Source organism: Notamacropus eugenii, chromosome 6 (genome assembly GCF_028372415.1).
Source record: "Notamacropus eugenii isolate mMacEug1 chromosome 6, mMacEug1.pri_v2, whole genome shotgun sequence".
Taxonomy (NCBI): Eukaryota; Metazoa; Chordata; class Mammalia; order Diprotodontia; family Macropodidae; genus Notamacropus; species Notamacropus eugenii.
The window spans coordinates 60,131,967-60,152,178 of NC_092877.1; the positions used below are offsets into that span (position 1 = coordinate 60,131,967).

General features: G+C 36.4%; 1 protein-coding gene across 1 annotated transcript in view; it reads left to right on the forward strand.

Annotated features, from left to right (window-relative positions):
- Positions 1-20,212, forward strand: part of C6H4orf50 (chromosome 6 C4orf50 homolog) — a 156,770-nt gene that overhangs the window by 92,750 nt on the left and 43,808 nt on the right. Inside the window, exons 14-16 of the mRNA XM_072621421.1 lie at positions 11,942-12,072; positions 16,604-16,657; positions 18,291-18,473. Coding sequence (XP_072477522.1) covers positions 11,942-12,072; positions 16,604-16,657; positions 18,291-18,473 — 368 coding nt within the window. The remainder of the gene's footprint in view (positions 1-11,941; positions 12,073-16,603; positions 16,658-18,290; positions 18,474-20,212) is intronic.

A 20,212-nucleotide genomic window follows, 5' to 3' on the forward strand; every position in this document is an offset into this window, starting at 1 on the left:
CCAGATCACATTAAAATGTAATTGGGGAATGATTAACAAAATAAATAACAATAAAAAGCGAAAAAAATAAAATAGATAATGTTATGTTCTAAAACAGATCAATGTGCACCTGACAGCGACCCTCATGTGTGACTTGGTGGTCCCTGTTTCATTTTGTGTTTGTCCCAACTACAGTGGGGCTCCTGAGGCTCAGGTCAACATCCTTTAACCTTGGTAGGGTGGTAGTGGTTGGTAGCGTGCATGGAAATCAAATTAATTCCTAGAGTGTCAGCATTAATCTGTAGTTACAGCCAGAGTTCCCCAAGCCAGGGGGCCCTTGGGGACTCAGTGTCTGCAGCACAGAATCCTGAATGAGTCTTCCTTAGAAGATTGATTAAGATGTCACAAAATGGCCTGACAGTCTTAGCAATCCTTTTCAAAGAAGAATGATGTCTATTGGAGGAAACTAAAAGAGAAAAAAGGTGGCTCTTTGTATCACTCATTTTCCAAAGCTAGAATGCATGTAGCCTTCCTTTGTTTGCCTGGGGTTTCCCACCTAAGAGCACGGCATTGTCAGATCTCAGGATTCAGATTTGGAAGCGACCTTAGAGCCCTTCTTGTCCAACTTGCTCACTTGTCAGATGAGGATACCTAAGATCTTTCTAAAATGTTCTGTTCAGAGCTGGTCACATCTCAAGATTCCTCACCTGTAAAATGAGGGGATTGCTCTGCCCTATCATTTTGTGACCTTGGGAAGTTTTCTTCTCTGTAAAATAAGGAAATTGGGTTCTGTGTTCGTCTAAGATGTCTTCCAGATATAGCATTTGATTTTCAAACATTGTAGGAAGGATAGAAAAGTTTAGGTCATGGTTCCTGCCTTTAGAGTGCCTACAGTCTATCTGGGACATAAGACATAAATACTAGTTTTTTGTCACAGTCATCTTCTAGCTTAATAATGATAGTACTTAGCATTTATATAGCACTTCAAAATTTGCAAAGCACTTGATAAGTATTATCCCATTTCATCTTCACAACAACCCTGGGAGGTAGGTGCTGTTATTATCCAAATTTTACAGGTGAGTAAACTGAGGCAGATAGCAGTTAAGTGACTTATCCAGAATTACACAGCTAAGAAATGTCTATCAGGGACTGATCTGGCCTGACTCCAGGTCTAGTGCACCACTGTGGCACTAGCAGCTTTCCTTATTTCTGTGGAGGGCAATACCATGCTTCCAGCCACCCAAGTTATTAATTGCAGAGTCATCTTGCATGCTACTCTCTCATTTACCCTTATGCCTTATCTATTGCCAAGACTTATTGATTCTATCTTCCCTTTATATCTGTCCCTTCTTCTTTACTCACAGGATCACCACCTTAATTCAAGTGATCATCATCTCTTATCTAGATTTTTGAAATAATCTTTTATATTTACAGCCCTTTTTCTAGTCTCTATCTCCTCCCCACAATACATCCTTCATTCATCTGTCAAAATATCCTCCTAAAGCACATCATTCCCTTGCTCATGTCTTCAGTGACTCTCTATTCCTTCTAAGATAAAATACAAACTCTTCCACTGGACATATAAGGCTCTCCACAGTCAAATTCCAATCTCTCTTTTTTATCTTCAAAAGTCTTATTTCTAGCATTCATAATATCTTCCAGCCATACTTGACATGTCATCCCATGCTTCCATGTTACGTGCATGCAATATTTTCCTTGCATGTTACCATTTCTTATAATCCTTTTCTTCCAAGTCAAGCTCAGATGTCATTTTCTGTAAAAAGCTTTCCCCTCCTTCTGCCCAGCTGAGAAGAATCTCTTCCTCATTAAATTTTCCTAGGACATTTCAAAGAATCTCTCCTCTGCCTCTGTATATCCTACCCTAAAGTATTTTTCTGTATGTATGCCTTATCCCTCCTTGTATATAGGGAACTCCTTCGTCTTGGGGCAAGATCTGTATGGGTCTTGCATATAACAGTTTGTTTCCATGCCATCTTCTTCATTAGAATATAAGCTTGGGAGGGGATGTGTTTTTGTCTTTCTTTGTACCTTCAGCCTAATACATAAGAGGATTAATTAAATGCTTGTCTGGCTGACTGAGGACAGGAATGTGTCTTTTTATTTTTATTATTTTTGTCTTGCTGTCCCTAGAGTCTATATGGTGCTTTCTGGCATATCACAAAGCCCTTGAATGTTGAGTTTCATTCAGTTCAATTGAATAGTAGCTACTCCAATGTTTGTTGAATGAATGAGCTAAGATAGTTACATGATTCATCTTCAAATGAATGGTATATAAAACACCACAGATGGCTCTAAGTTCAGAGAGGGGAGAGTTGACTGTGGGCTGGGAAAACTTCAGAGTGTCAATTTCCTAACTGAGGCAGCTTGGTGTAGTGAGAAGAGTGCTATACCTGGGGTCAGGAGAGTCAGGCTCTTGGGCCAGTCCTGACACTCAAGAGCTTTGGGATCATGGTCAATTTGCTTCATCTTTCTGGACCTTGGTTTCCTTTATCTGTCAAATACAGATTCAATGAATGCCTTCCCTCCTCACTTTCCATTTTGTTCTTTTCTTCTTTTTTTTAATATTTTGTTTGAGAGGATTATGTGTGATAACGTACAGAAAGCCTCTGCTAACTGTTAAATATAAAGAAAAAGTCAGAATTTATTGCTCATGTAAAAGGCAGGACCTAACATAGTATAATATAAAGAGCACTGGACTTGGCTCAATAGTTTGACTTTAACATCTTGGAGCTTTGTGACCTTGCACAATTCCATGAGCCTCTCTGTGCCTCAGTTTTCTCATCTGTGAAACTGATTTAATTATAGTAGCCAACTCACATGGATTTTTTGTGCGAAAAATCATCTTATAAGCTTTAAACTTCTATGAAAATAAGAGTTATTGTTTTTCTCCTCATTCAAAAATATGAATGAATCACCCATGGTGTTCTGGGCTCTTTGCCTACTGCTCATACCCCCTTAGAGAATGGTTGAAATTTGGATGAGGAGACCTGGAAATTATTGTGAACATTATGCACTGAATCAAATGCTTTTTAAATAATCAATAAAGAAGAAGCACCATGGGATGCGTATTCTCTCCATCTTTCAGACAATTATGAAATGATAGAGATGTGGTCTATTGTTGAATATCAAATGCAAAAGTCTGATTCTCTCCAATTAATCCCCTCATCAAGGATGCCTTTGTTTTATGCACAGATGACTCTTATATAGAGATTTTGTATAGCTAGGAGAGTAGGCATGTGGATTAATAACTAAGAGATTTTTGGTGTGATTAAGGTCATATTATCATTGTTATTCTTTATTAAGAAGATATATTTGGTTATCTTCGACCCTTTATATACCTTATATATCATTTCCTCAATACCATCACAGAGCACAGATTTCTGCTGTATATATTAGTTTAATCTAGCTGCTTTTCTCATTTTTATTCTCTTTAGCACCATTGCTGCCTTCCCTGTAAGTACAGGTAGGACTGTGATATTACGGTCCAGATATTTGATTCAAAAGAATGAAGCGCTAACTTACAGACCCCTTTCCAACAAGTTGCCTCCCGTCCATAAGCTAAAATCATTCAAGATTCCTTGTAACCCTGAACAAGTGCTTTATGATCCTTTCGTTAATATTAGGCAAGACATAAAACAGAAAGATGCGTGCTCAATAAACATGTCCATCACTATGATGGAAAAATCCGGGACAGAGTCCAAGTTGAAAGTGGGATTCTCTAAGGATGGTGAGGTCCTCCAGATGACCATATTTGCATCAAACACTACAACATTGCAGAAGTACCTATAACCAATGCTTATTTTAATGAAGAAATATCTCTGTTACAACATCCACATGTAGAAAAATCCATTATTTTAATCAAAAGACTAGAACCATGACTCTTAGAGCTGAGGAGAACCTTAGAACACGAGCAAACAAATTATAGCCAGTGTATCAAACTTGTCCTGCCTGCCTATTTTTATATTGTCTATGATTTGTAGCCTTCTATCCTTGCTCTCTCTGCTGGTATGAATGATGTGTAAGAAGAAAGCCCCAGGACCCAGACAGTCAGTCTCGTGGAATAGAATCTCAAATCCATCCAGGACTCCAGCTTTGTATTTACTCAATGATGCCTAGTAGGTGCCTGATCACTATCTTTCTTCCTCTCCAAGTATACTCCCTGAAATCACTCCCTACATATATTTGCCCTCTCGGTTTCTCCTTTTTTTCCAGGGTTTTCAGTCAAATCAGACTATCTATGATGTGCGTTAGGGTTGAAAGGTGTTTCACTTGTGTCATTTCATTTGATCCTTAAAACAATGCTGCTCTCGGGAGCTTACCAAAGTGTTTTAAATTGTATATTACAAAAGGGGACACTGATGCTTATCAATGAAGTCGAGTCATTTGCCCAAGGAATACAGATTCAGTTGATGAAGAACCAGATGATTCATTTAGCCATTCTTTCACTGAGCCCTTATCCTAGTCTCACACAGTGTTTCTGCCTCTTCCTTTACCATCTACTGTCATATTCCTGCTGTGATGTTTAGTAGGTTGTTTCAGTGTTACCTTTGTCCTTTTTTCTATTCTATGTTAAGATTATACCTATTTAACTACTCTTAGAAAGGAGTGGCAGGCCATAGAGGTGATACTATGCCAATGGGGCACAATTGGACGGGGGCTACTGGAAAAGGCTTCAAGTATGGGCACAGTGAGATGAAAGGGAATGAAGAAATGGCCACAGAGAAAGGAAGCCAGAGATCACAAATAGAAATTTATCAAACTCACAATTTTGCTGAAGTCCCACCTTCTATGGTATCATTAAATTATATTTTCCTGGACTACCTAGCCAGATGAAAACACTGCAAATTCCAGGTTAAAATGCATTGTGACCTGTTTCGTTGATCAGATGTATCAGTACGTATGCCACAAACTGCTGGGCAATGCTTTCTGCCTCCCTCCTGCTTATCCTCTGAAAATAAGAGGCTAAGAAAAAAACAGAAGAGTGAAACAAAACCAACTGTTTCTAATTTCTCTTTCACATAGCTTATTTGTACATTGCTATTCACATGTTTTCTCCCCCATTAGAATGTAAGATCCTTAAGAGCAGAGACTGTCTTTTACCTTTTTTGTATTCCCATGTCACAGGGTTGTATGGGGAATGCTTAAAAACAAAAGTGCTGTGGCACAATTATTAGCTTCAATATTATTCTAGGTCATTACAATTTCATTGCTTCAGTTTCTCTATTTTAAAGCTTCTTTGGAGAGTCAAAGAAACACAGCCCCCTACTACAAATGTGAAGAAGAAAAGATTCTATATTGATTTAATTATGGACAAATAATAGAGTTACTCAGCAGCTGGGAACTCAAAGCCTTTTCATAAGCAGCCCCTACCTAACTATCAAATCATCATTTTAGACTGGAAAATGGAGCAATTTTCTCTTCAGGAGGTCCTGGACTGGCAACCTTTTGAAACCTTCTTCCACCCCTCTCTTGTAAAATGCCCATAACACTCTCTCTCCTATAGGGAAAAGTATTGGGATGAGAGCTCAGAGACCTGGATTTTATTCTTGGCTTTACCACTGTCTAGATGTGTGACCTTTGGCAAATCACTCTCATCTCATTTGCAAATCAGGGCATGTGGGATGGGGGATGGGAGCACACAGTAGTCTCTGAACTACACTTCTAATATACCTTCCAGATGTAACATTCCCAAGCTCTCTGTTCCAAGTTCCATTTCAACATAGACATTCTATGTTGCTTTTTCTATACTTCCCCCCTTCACCATTAAATCTCATTACTGAGCATCCTACTCCTCCTTTCCACTACCTCTCCCATCAATAAGCAAAACTTAAGCCAGACATTCATCTTAGATTGGTTAGTTTATTAGATAAGTAATAGCAAACATTCTTCTTGGAGAACATTGTAAGTTCTGGAAGCATATTAAACTTAGCACTTGGAATTAAAGTATTGACATAACAGCATAAAAGTATATGAATATTAAGGCTGGATGAGACCTTAGATATTCTGTAGTGAAACTCAGACAGGCCAGATAAGTTACTCAGTGCTGTAAAACTGGACCTGCAGGAGACAACTCAAGCTCTAACACCAACTCTGATACTAACTGTGTGATTTTCTGTAGATCACTTAAATCGTGTGATCCCTCAGGTGCAGAGTTATTGAATGAATGAATTTGAAATTCCTTATTAAGCACATGCCATGTGCCAAACACGCTGCTAAATTCTGGAAATACAAGACAGAAGAACTTGCATTTTAATGGGGAAAGATAACACGTAAACGGGTACAAGAAAGGGGAAGAGGGAAGAGACACACTCAGTGGCATGATTTATAAATGGTGAGACAGTGGTGTGGATGCCTGGTTCTAGACAAAGTAAGATAAATGAAAGTTTACTTGTCAGGTTCTCAGAGCAGAGTCTGAATTTTAGTGGAAGAAAGAAGGACAGAGGGCTTCTCAAGGGCTGAGAAAGGAGGGATAAGGACTGGACTTGTGATTTTACTGGCATAGGGAACTCCCAGGTAAGGAAAGTCCTTCTACCAATGCAGGTGCACAACTTTTCCTTCAATGAATGGTCTTAGAGCTGTCCAGATCACTGAGAAATTAAGTGATTACCCATGATTACACAGTCAGTATGTATCAGAGACAGGACTTGAACCCACATCTTCCTGGTTTAAAGACCATCTCTATGCCCCACATGAAAAACATAAAGTACTATGAAATGTGTAAAGTTATTATTTTACAAGGTCATAATAACTGATATTTATAGAGATCTTGAAAGTTTTCAAGTTATTTTTACCTACATTATCTCATTTGGTCTCATATCAGCTCCATGGAGCATGTGCCATTATTACTACTGCTTTACAGATGAGAAAACTGAGAAACAGATATTATATTCAGCTGAAATTAAAACTCATGCCTTCAAACTGTCTTCTCAGTTCTTTTTGACAATATAACACACTGCTTCATAAAATAAACCAGGAAAGTAGATACCTTTACTTGAACTTTAAGACCAGATACTGTTTTCTCTGTGAATTCACAATGCCTAGAACACAGTAGGTGATTGAATGAACCAGGGGCATTTGGAAGAATAATCCACTGCTCAGAGCTGCTTTGCTGTCCTCCCTTACTTTATTATATCTGAGCAACAGATACATGCTGACAGAAATGAAAGAAAGCAAACAAAAATATAAATGGACATCAGTTTCTTGAATGAACTTGAAGAGATTAGAAAAGCCCAAAGGAGATTAAAAACTCATCCTTTGTCTTAAATGACAAAATAAAAAATTTAAGAAGATAAATGTCAAACTTCTTGATAGAATTGTTAAACAATGAACCAGCTGATTCATTGGGCAGGATTGGTGTAGTAGAGGAAGAAATTGAAATTGGGGAAAGACAAATTTAGTTACAAGAAAAAAATGTCAGGGAAAAATTCCTGAAAATATAGAGGGATCTCTCAAGGGAAAGCTTTTAGCTACTGAAATTTGGGGAAATCTCCTAATTAATTTATTCTCTAATCTCTTTTTAATCTTAATTGTAATCTTTTTTTCCGTTTAAATTGCTAGAACATTTATTCCCAAACTTTTTAAAGTAGGAGAACCCCTTATACCTTTCACAGTTAGGCTTTTGTGTTTTCTCTCCATCCTATTTTCCATTTTTATTTTTCTCTCTTTTTTTACCCTATTCCTTCTCAAAAGTATGTTTTTACTTCTTACTCCTGCCTCCCTTAATCCTCTTCCCTTCTATGAACACCTTCCCCTTCTATGAACACCTTCCCCTTCTTTTATTCCCTTTCCTTCCTACTTCCATGTTGGGTAAAATAGATTTCTATATCCAACTAAACATGTATATTATTTCTTCTTTGAGCCAATTCAAAGGAGAGTAAAGTTCAAGTGTTGATCCCCCCTCATTTTCCCTTCCATTGTAAAAGCTCTTCCTTGAAAATTTTGCATGTCTTGAAGCTATGTGCAATAATGGTTGGGTTCATGAAATACATCTTAGTGATAGGAATTGTACCTGTGGTCTCTTTTATAGAAGGAACTCTGAGGTAAGAAAACTTTTTACTGAAGTAGGTCAGAACATTTTCTACCACTTATAGTCTTAGAGGGCTGCCTAAGGGTACTGAGGGGCTAAATTGGCTAGTACACCTAGTATATATCAAAAGCAGGTCTTGAACTCAGGTGTTCACCATAACATACTACCTCTCAGAGTCAAAATGTATGCTCCTTAGTGCTTATGTGGGTTAATAAGCATCTTGTTATTACACCCAGGGATCCTAGCCCACAGATAGGAAACCACTGTGCTGATAGAATACTTACGTTAAGTCTGATCCTTGATTTTCTCATTTATAAAATGCAATTTTGGACTACACCATTAGTCTTAAAATGTTGAGTAGTTTGTCATCTAAATTTCAGGGAGTCCAATGAACTTGGAAGAGAAAAAAATAAATTTTAATTTTCACATTGGCTTCCTTTATAATTCTATATATTTGATTTTATTTAAAACATTATTTTGATAAGGTTGATTGTTTACATTCCTATATGAGAAGATGATATTTGTAACTCTTAAGAACTTTATCATTTTTAGGGCAATTAGAAGGAGTATACATATAAAGAGAGCATGAGTGTGAGTTGGCTATAATGAGAAGGTTTTTAAAAATTAAAGATTGTAAAAGAGGGGTGCATTGGGAGAAGAGGGAGGAGAGAACAGGGAAAATAATCTTACGTAAAAGAGTTATGCAAGGAAGAAATTTTACAATGGAAGGGGAAATGAGGGGGGCAATGCTTGAACTTTATTTTCATTGGAATTGACTGAAAGAGGGAATAATATACACATTTGTTGCATATAGAAATCCATCTCACCCAACGAGGAAGTGGGAAGGGAAGGGAATGAAATGAGGGAACATTGATAAAAGGGAGGAAGATTAATGGAAATAGTGGTCAAAAGTAAAACAGACTTTTGAGAAGGAGCAGGGTAAAAAGAGAGAGAAAGGGATAAACAGGATAAAAGTAGAATGAAGGGGAATATGCAGTAATAATAACTGTGAATGTGAATGGAATGAACTATCACATAAAACAGAAGTTGATAATAGAATGGATTAGAAACTAGAATTCAGCAATATGTGTCATTTACAAGAAACACATTGAAACAGAGACACATACAGAGTTAAAAAAAGGGGGGAGGAATGACTCATGATCCCAAACAAAGCAAAAACGAAAATAGACCTAATTAAAAGAGATAATAAAGGAAACTACATTTTGGCAAGAGATACCATAGACAGTGAAGTAATATCAATGCTATGTATCTATCGATCTATTTATATAGATCGATAGATAGATATAGATATATGCACCAAATGACATAATTGATCACATCAATAACAAAAACAACAAAGTCATATGATTATCTCAATAATTGCAGAAAATGTTTGAGAAAAATACATTCAACCCTATTAGAAACATTAGAAAGCATAGGAATACATAGAGCTTTTCTTGAAATGATAAGTAGTATCTAAAACCAAGGGCAGCTCTAGGTGGTACAGTGGAAAGACCACTGGGTTTGGAATCAGGAAGACATTTATCTTCATGACTTCAAATCTGACCTCATATACTTATTAGCCATGAGACTCAGTGTCTTTGTCAAGAAAACCCCAAATGGGGTCACAAAGTCAGACATAATTGAACTGACTGAATAATAATAAGATAGCTTTTAGTTTTAATATTTTTGTTATTGTTGTTGCCATGGTTCTATGGTTCCATCAGAAGAAGGTGAGATTACTTTATGCCATGGAGATCATGGATCAAAAATCATGGAGGACATAATATTGAAGCAGAATCTTAAAAGAAGGGTAGAATTTCATCAGAAAGGAGACTGGGAAGAAGAGTGGTGAGAAGCAGAAAAAGAGACCATTCTAGATATAGGAAATGATATGTCGAAGCAAAAATGACTTTGAAACTATTATATACTATAGAAATAGAAATTGGCTTATTCTATCAAGAGGGTATTTAAGTTATGGCCTTCTTATCATCTACAGGTACAGCCTGGAAGTGCATATAAAGTTTCAAAATGTGAACTGTTTCCCCATTCTCTCTATGAACTAGAAGTCAGTTCTCTATGTGTTCATGTATATTCACAGGGTAGAGGAGGCCAACATAGCTTAAGGGCCATCTGGGGCTGTTTGAAGCTTATTAGAATTAGAGATTTAAGAGGTCTCCAAAGGCATCTGCTTTAACTCTTACCTGAACAAGAATTCTCCATACAGCATCCTCATTTTTTAAAGCAATATATGTTAAAATAAACAGAAATTTAAAAAATAACAATAAAAACATTATTTTGGGAAGTGATCCTGAGATTTCACCAGGTTACAATCCATAGCACACAAAAAGATTAAGTCCCTGAGAATAGATCAATTCTAGGGTCCCCTTTTGCTCTAACACTCTTTGTTTCATGTTCTGAGACGCCTTCTGACTCTAACATCTCATGTTCTGAGATTCCATCCAGCTATGAAATTCTGATTAATAAGGTTCTTTCCAGAGAGTTGTAACATTCCATATTTTTTTATTAATTTATTGTTTTCAGTTTTCTATAATCACTTCCATAAGTCTTAAATTTTCTCCCTTTCCCTCCCCTAGATGGCGTGCAATCTTATATGGGTTCTACACATACATTCTTATTAAACACATTTTCACATTAGTCATATTACATAGAAGAATTAAAATGAATGGGAGAAACGATGAGAAAAAACAAAACAAAACACAAGAGAAAATATTCTGCTTCATTCTGTGATCCAATTCCATAATTCTTTCTCTGGATGTGGATGGCATTTTACCTCAAGAGTTCATTGAGAATGTTTTAGATCCTTGCATTGCTGTGAAGGGCTAAGTCTACCAAAAAATTCCTCGCACATCGTGGTTGTTATTGTGTACAATGTTCTCCTGGTTCTGCTCCTTTCACTCAGCATCAGTTCATGTAAGTCCTTCCAGGCCTCTCTGAAGTTTTCCTGTTCATCATTTCTTATACTCAATATTATTCCATTACATTCATATAACCCAGCTTGTTCAACCATTCACCAACTGATGGGCATCTCCTCGACTTCCAGTTCTTGGTCACCACAAAGAAAGCCGCTGTAAATATTTTTATATATTTGGAACCTTTTCCCATTTTTATGATCCCTTGGGGATACATTTCTAGAAGTGATATTGCTGGGTCAAAAGGTATGCACATTTTTGTAGCCCTTTGGGCATAGTTCTAAATTGCTCTCCAGAATGGTCAGATCACCTGACAGCTCCACCAACAATGAATTAGTGTTCCAAGTCTCCCATATCTTCTCCAATATTTATCATCTTCCTGTTTTCCATATTTTGAGGCCCATTTTGCCTTCTTGAAATATCATTAATCCCTTAATGAGGCATCTGGTGACACCACAAATAGAACGCTAGTGCTGAAATCAAAAAGACCTAGGTCCAAATCTGCCTTCAGATACTTAAGAACTCTGTGACTCTGGTCATTTCTCTTTCCTCAACTATAAAATAAGCATAATAATACACCTATTTCACAGGGTTGTCATAAGGATCAAATGAGATAATATATGTAAAAGCACTTCGCCCAGTGCTTGGCATATAGTAGGAAATATATGAATGCTTATTCGATTCCCTTATCCCAATCCTCTCTCCCAATTTCCGTTTTACTTACACAAATTTTATCACCTTTTCCTCACCATTCCTTGACATGATGTGAAGTTGCTCCTATTTTAGAGCAGGACCTCTGGTCAGCCCAGGTATCCCTTTGACTTGGTTTATGTTTTCAACTTATAAATCTTTCATAGGCTATCTTACTTTGCTTCACTATTGTAGGAAATGGAAAGGAAAAGACATTAAGGCAAAGCTTGGGAATTTTGAACACTATCTTGAAAATAACTTTGCCTTCTTGTATGTCTGTTTTCTCCCCCAGAGGCTCCTGCTCCAGTTGGCTCTCTGTGCATCATTAAAACAATTGGCCAGAGGTGTTTAATGATTGGCTGGGAAAGGCCACTGGTGGATGAGTTGGGCTGTAGCAATGGAACTTTTGTTGCAGGGTACCGGGTATGTACAGTTAGAGGCTGGCCTTTCTTTATTTACTACTGAAAATTTAGACTGGTTTCTCAAAAGTATCATATCTTTGACACTACTATAACTAATGAGTTATAGTAGGTGGAGTGCTAGATTGGAGTCAGCAGACCTCACTTAAAATTTCATCTCTGCCACTTATCACTGAATTTCATCCTTCCTCAAATCTCCTTTGATCCTTCTGGGAAGTCACCACTTTTCTTCCTGAGGTTCTGCATATAGTAGTTTGTTTGTACCTCCCTGTTGTGTGAATGTATTACCCCATGTAATTATTGAATTAAAGGACTTTGTAGAGTATAAAAGACTATAGAAAAGTAAGATAGTATTCATATGTTGTTGTTCTATAGACTCTACTTAAATTCATCCAGTGATGGAGAATCCAGAGTCTCATGTGACAATCCACTTCTGGCTAGCTCTGAAGCTTGGGGAATTTTTCATCATGGAGAGGTGTAATGTTTCTCTCTCCAATGCTCACGCACTGGTCCTGGTTATGCCCTCTGGAACCAAACAAAAAGAGCAAAATCCCCCTTCAACATAATATGTAAAGGTAGAAGAGCTCTTCAAATACTTGGAGAGAGAAATCATATCTCAAGTTGTCTTCTGTTTCCATCCCACCAGTTCTTTAAACTGATCCATGTATGGCAGGATATGGTCTTCAATTCTATACTACCCTTCGCCTTCATTCTGGTAATCCTTCTTTGGACTTTCTCCAGAGTGTCAAAATACAGTGTATAAAAAAGAACAAAGTACTCTAGCTGTTGTCTGGCTATGAAAAAGGACAGAGAGACAATCACCATCTTTACCATGACAATCAATAAACATGTAATGCCAGGCATTATGCTAAGCATTAAGGAGCAAAAAGAAGCAAAAGTTAGTTTCTACCATGAAGGAGCTCATAATGATAATGCATTAAAGGTGATTTGTGGATTTTAAAGTATGATATATATTTGAAGTATCATTTAATAATAATTATTATTGTTAATGCACATTAAGATGTCACTATCTTTTTTTAAGCTGCCATTTCACATCGGCTCCTATGGAACTTGCAGTCTACTTATTCTCCCAGATTTTTTTTAGACAGTCATCCACCCCTCCTGTGTTGGCCCCTGGAAGGATTACAAAGGAAACAATAGAAAAAGAAATGATCATTCATATGAACTGTGAATCATCAGGAAAGTCAACAGCAAACCAGTAAAAACAAAATAAGATGTCATGATTTCGGTAACATAATAGCTTCTCCAGAGTAAGACTGACATTTACCCATTCGGACTCCCACATCTCAGTTGTCAATTTGTTTATTTGAGGAAGTAGAACTATCACTAATAATGTTGAAGAAGGGAAGTACAGCTGAGTCAGATTAACATTTACCCAGAGGAAGTTCATACAGGAGATGACACAATTGTAAGGGGATGGGAAGATTGATGTTGAGGATATTTGAGAGAATTAAGGACACCAAACAGGGGGAAAACAACATTATTGCAACCAAAAAAAGCAATCAAGAAAATAAGAGCAACCACCAACCCATCCTTCTCCCTTCTTTTCTATCACAAGAAAATCTTCATGAGATTTATCTACTTATCACTTCAAGTTATTGCCGACCAAAAAATGATAAGGAAGTGAAGTCTTTTACAAATTATTTCATAGCATGAATATCTTTATAGTCACAACTGATTGAAAGGTTTAGCGAATGCCAAGATGCCATTCTATTTATTTTTTGTCATCTGAAAAAAGCACTTGATTCTACAGAGCAACATCCTATCTTGAAAGGTCTCCTCCAACAATATGTCTTCCATGTGTATGGTAAAACACTACCAGATTTCTTGGAAGGTGAACAGAGAAAATTTTGATCATTGACCCTCTGTTAGTGGGCAAAGTTGCTTGCCACTGTCATGGTGAATGATCAGTGCATAATCAAAATCACGAAAGTATTCCATGAACTTGGTGAGTTTCTCCAGGTGCTCCTGTTTGGGATTCTGCTGATTACATTAAACAATGGAAGATGTTAAAGCTTCTGAAATGACGCATACTCACTCAAGAGAGTTTGTGCTAACTATTGACTCACATAAGAAAAACAAAATGGATAAAGAAAGTCCATTGTTAAGGCTGATATGTATTTGATTGGATAGCTCATATAACTCATCTGTCTGTACAGGTATCATGGACAGATATTGCAGACTGATAATGTACAGGAACTACAACTGAATATTAGGAAGAGAAAGCATTGGATACATTTGGGAAATTGTCCTTTAGTTAATATATCTGGGCAGAACATTTCCTCCTTTGGCAGCAGCTAGGTGGCTCAGTGAATAGAGTGAATACAGTCTGGGAGTCAAAAATACCTGAGTTCAGATCTAGGCTGTGTGACCCAAGTCAAATGATAGAACTTCTGTTTGCCTCAATTTCCTCATTATAAAATGGGGATAATAACAGTACCTTCTTCCAGGGTTATTGTGAGGATCAAATAACATAATAATTGTAAAGCACTTAGCACAGTATCTGGCACCTGGTAAATACCATATAAATGTTAGCTATTATTATTATTATTATTATTATTATTATTATTATTATTATTATTATTATCATATTCATACTTACATTTCCAAGCCTCCCATAGTAACCTGGATAATTTCAAAATTCTCTCTGAAACAAAAACAACAAAATTATTAAACAACTAGTCCTTTTCTGGTGATCTTGTATGGCTATCAATCTTGAAATATCACAATTGCAAAAGAAAGAGGGATGAACCTCTGTGCTCTATTGATCAATGTGTCAAATCAAGACACCTATAGGAAAGCCCCAAACATATTGAATGGGATCCCTCCCACTCATGTTGGTTTTTTGGAAGGTCCTGGACAAGAATCACACATGATAAGCAGGTGTAGCCAAGTTGTGATCAGCAGCACTGGAGGACGTGACCACTTCAGTAAGATTTCAGATTTATCTAAGTATGAATTACAGCAGTAATTAAAATAATAATGAATCTTGCAAAAGACCTAAAATGTAATGATAGCATAGAAATATTTGAAGCTCTCTAAGCAAGCAGCAGCAGGGGAAAAACATTTTCCTAAAAATGACATTTTCTTCTCCCAGTAAAGAATTGATCAAATATATTAGAGACATTGATTAATTCCATGTTATTATACCCAATTTATGTCTCTCAATGATATGAGATTGAGACATAAAGACTGTAAGACATAAAGACATAAAACACTGTAATCTAAGAAAAATAGAAAATGAGTATCAGTTGGAGGGCAATGGAAGGGTACCTGGTGATATAGAGCAGACTGCAACAAGATTACAGGAGGACATGTTCATGTTATATAGATGAACAAGAATGTATAGTTGGGTCTGCATTTTTTTTAGGGAATACCTACCTTGATGATAGAGACATAGGGGTATTTGGGTTCATTTTATTTCTATATTTTAAGGTAAAAAGCTAGGTAGCTACATGGTTAACATGAGGCAGCAAGGATTTTCTAATTCCACATCAAGCACTGAGTGCAAAGAGTGCTTGATGTGAAATTAGAAAATCCTTGGGTTTGCAGCCCAGCTCTAAGACTTGGTAGGTTCCCACTAGTCACTTTGACCACTCAAAATGTCAGTTTTCCCAACAGTAAAAAAGAGAATAACGTCTCTTTCATTATCTTCCTCACAAGATTGTTCTAAAGAAAATTCTTAGGAAACTATGAAAGGCTGTATAAATGTATTGTTGTCATTATACAGATCTGCTATTAAATACATGATATTGTCAAATTTTAGTAGTATAAGTGGAGAAATAGTTATATACAATAGGAAGAGGTTTCATTAAGAGTCAAGAAATAAGGTTCTAACAATCCTGTTTAAATTTATGGGAACCCATTTAATTTCCCATATTTTTTTGCCACTACAAAAGCTACTATGGATATATGTATAATGTAGCATTTTTATCTCTCTGTCATTGATCTGGGTCATGGATTAAGATTTCTGGTTAAAGGGTATAAACAACCTAATGATTTTTCTCCCATAATTCCAAATTATTTTCCAAAAAGGTTAAACCAATTCATAGTAACACCAAAAGTGAATTGGTGTATCTATTTTTCCATTTCCTACATTGACAGTTTCAACATTTTTATCATTTTTTGCCACTTTTGTGGGTATATATTTAATCCTCAGAGATGTTTTTCATTTATCCTATTAGTAATTTAGAAAATTTTCATATGCTTGTTGGTCATTTATATATTTTCCTCTGAAAATTATTCAATCTATCCCTTCACTCTTTATTCTAGTGAGGCCAGGAGAAGGGGAAACCTAACGTTATCCATCTTAGTTAAGAACTGGTATCCACCTATAAATTTTTGTATCTTCTAATTAAATTTTTGTGAAACAGTATTGGTGATTTTTAAATCTGTATTCCTATCAACTTTTAATGTACTTGTGCTTTCAATTGTGATTATTTTAACTTCATTTTGGTACATTTCTAATTAAGTGGAAAACTTCGACTGCTTATTATTTTCATTTTATACCATAGATCTATATTGATGGAGAGTTTCACAAGTACCTTGTGAGTTCAGCTTGTACAAAGGTGAGTAGGTGTGTACTGTCATCTCTCTATATTCATAAGCCAATCTTGACATTCTGCATTATATGATATTTCTAATAATAACAATAATGAAGAAACAATATTGTAAACCTTAAAAATGTTTTATAAATGTGACATTTTTTTGTAAAGCACCATATGGCTTACCAAATACTTTCTTCACAACACCTCTGTGAGACAGGTAGATCAAGAATTATCCCCATTTTACTGATAAGGCAACTGAGCTCAAAGATGTTAAATGACTTATCTAGGAAAACATTATGAATATCAAGGAGAGGACTGGAACTCAGGTCTTATGTTTTCTGTGTGTTTACCTCTTGATTCTGGTTCATGATTTTGTCTCCCCTTTTCAAGAAGAGATACTTAAAATTATTGTGCCCTCCTGATTGTTCTACCCCCTTGCACAAAAAATAATGAGACAGATACTTTAACTATGAGTGACCTATCTGTCTGATTATCTAGAATCATCAAATATTAGGTTTTTTCAGTCTAATCCCCTAATTTTAGAGATAAGGAAATTTAGGCCTGGAGAAGGGAAGAAATGTGTCCAAAGTCCATCTGGTCATGCATGCCAGAGCTAGGATTGGTTTCAATATCCAGTGATTTTTCTACTGCATCAGTCTGCTGCAGTCTTAACAACATAAGGGGGGAATCATATGATGGTAGGATAATAGATTTTGAGCTGGAAGGGAATCTAGAGTTCATATCACATATTCTATAGATGAGTACACCAAGAAAGGCATCTTGGTCCCATGGAAAGATTGTGGAACTTGGAGATTCCACAACTTCAGACAAATTGGCTACACATGCCATTCAAATCTTGTGTCTGGTCTTTGCTATCTGGGTGACCTTGGTCAAATCATACAAGTGTCTTCTGTAAAATGAGGGGGTTTAACTAGATGATCTTTAAGGTTCCTGATGAAGAAACTCACCCAAGATCACACTGGTAATAAGTAACAAAACCTTTGAAACAGTTACATTAAGGCAGTATGTTCTCTTTGGTCCAAATGGTTTATGGTGTCACATATGAAGCCTGTATTTTCCAAGTTCTCCATAGTAAGTCATCTTGAATGTGTCTTAGACTTTAAATGCTATAAGAAGTGACAAGCAGGATGCTTTCAGAAATACCTGGAAAGACTTATATGAACTGATGAAAAGTGAAGTAAGCAGAACTAGGAGAACATTATACACAGTAACGGCAATATTTTGTGATGATCAACTGTGGGACTTAGCTATTCTCAGCAATGCAATGATCTAAGACAATTCTGAAAGACTTGTGATGAAAAATGCTATGCACCTCCAGAGAAAGAACTGATGGAATCTGGATACAGACTGAACACACTTTTTTCTTGTTTTTTTTTTTTTTATTTTGGTCTGTGTTTTCTTTCACAGCATGATTAATATGGAAATATATTTTGCTTGACTGCACATGTATAATCTATATCAAATTGTTTCTCCCCTCCCCCGACGGGGAGAGAATAGGAAGGGAGGGAGAAAATTTGAAACTAAAAAAAGACTTTTTTAAAAGAATGTAAAACATTTTTACATGTAATTGGAAAAAATAAAATAATATTAAAATAAATTAATGATATATATACAAATATATATCTTCTTTTAGACCCTGCTGGAGAATCTTGACCTCTCAGTTCCCTTTAGCATCAGTGTGCAGACTGTGGGAACTGGTGGTTTAGTTTCAGAGAAGGTACACATTGAATTTAATCACCACGCAAACAAAGGCACTTCATCATCTGGATGCAGAATCTCCCCTGATGAGCAAGCTCGGGACTGCGGCTCTCCTGAGGTAATGGTCATCATGTGATCCACATGAGTGGATAGATGCGTGTTTGGCACATGTGTTATGACAATAGGTCTTTGTTTCCATCCCTTCCATGGCATCTTCATGAGACCTTTTATTTTGTGCAATGTAAAAGGAAATTCCCTGCGGAGGGATGAAGGTGTCAAGGGAATTTCACAACTAAAGATTTCTGAATTTTTCTTCTCTTAATGAGGACATATTTTAATAATAAAATGTTTACAATCACTACCCTTAATTGTTCAGAATAATGTTTCCTATTCTCAACTTTCAATTAGAATTCAGATGGTTGCAGAGGTCAGAACCAGACCTTTTAATGTATTGCAAACAGCTCACATACATCACTTTAGAGTTATAAAGCCCTTTCATATTCCTCGTCTATTTGTCTCTCATGACACGCTTGAAGGGTCAGCAGGGCAAGTGTTGTTATCCTGGTTAAATAGATGAAGATATTGGGACTATGAGACATTTAATGGCTTGCCCAAGATTGTATGGTTTGTAGATAAGTGAAAGGAGACTCAAACTCACACTTTCTAATTCTTCCTCTGGTAAACATTCTACTAATGTTTAAAGAAAGAAATGCCAGTTTGGCTTTATTGTCAAAGGTGAAGAAGAAAAGAGAAAAATTCAATTATTGAAAATTTTCATTTATCCCAATATTTAGTTTCCATGTGGAACAGGGGAAGTAGGATTGATACTGGAGTGAAAAGGTCTGGATTAAAATGTTTCCCCTTCCCCCTCTTCTACTTCCTATGTAACCTTGAACAAATCATTTAATTTCACTGGACCTCAGTTTTCTCATCTGTAAAATGGAAAGGTTGGACTATATGATCTCTAAGCGGTCTTCCAGTTCTATATGAATTCAGTTCATTCACGTCTAAATATGTCATGACAAAACTATCATAAGATTGTTCTCTCCATGACTTTCAATTGGGTTGATTAGGTTCAGGCTTCTTACAAGATTCCATTATGATAATTATTGTCATAAATAATCCTAACTGGACATGAAATATTAGCTTTAGAAAGGATCTTGGAATATGAAATATGAAATGTTAGGGTTGGAAGGGACTTTAGCACATAGGAAATAAGAAATACCAATGATTGTTGAATACAAAATTTCAGAGCTAGAAGGGTACTTATAGAACATGAAATGAGAGCGTAACAACAAATAATGTTAGTGCTATAGAGGATCTTAGAACTTAGAATGTCTAAACTAGTGGGAACCTTAGAAATTGCCAGGGCCAATTCTTTCCTTTAAGCTGAAGGATGAAGGCAGGAGAGACAAACAGAAGAGATATCAGACTAAGGTGCAGGAAACTTGGTTTCTAGTCCCAGCTCTGACACTCACTTAATTTCTGAACTCAGGTTGGGCCATTTATCTCTGTGGACCTTAGTATTGGCATCTATAAAACCAAGGGCTTATACTAAGTGGTCTCTAGGGCTAATCCAAGTTCTGACATGCCTTAATTCTTGGAAACTCTTGAAGCATTTGAGCCTCACAACTTCTCTGTCAGGCAGACAGTGAGTGTGTTTATTGTTATCCTGATTTTACAGATGAGGAAACTGAGGCACAGAGATGAAGTCACGTAAGTTCCTGAAGCTAACTGGTGGATGACAGGGATTAGAATTTAAGCCTACTAACTCCTGAGCCCATGTTCTTTTTATTCTTTCTGATTGTATCTTATTGGAAATAATTTCACCACCTAGGACAAGAGTTCCTGACAATT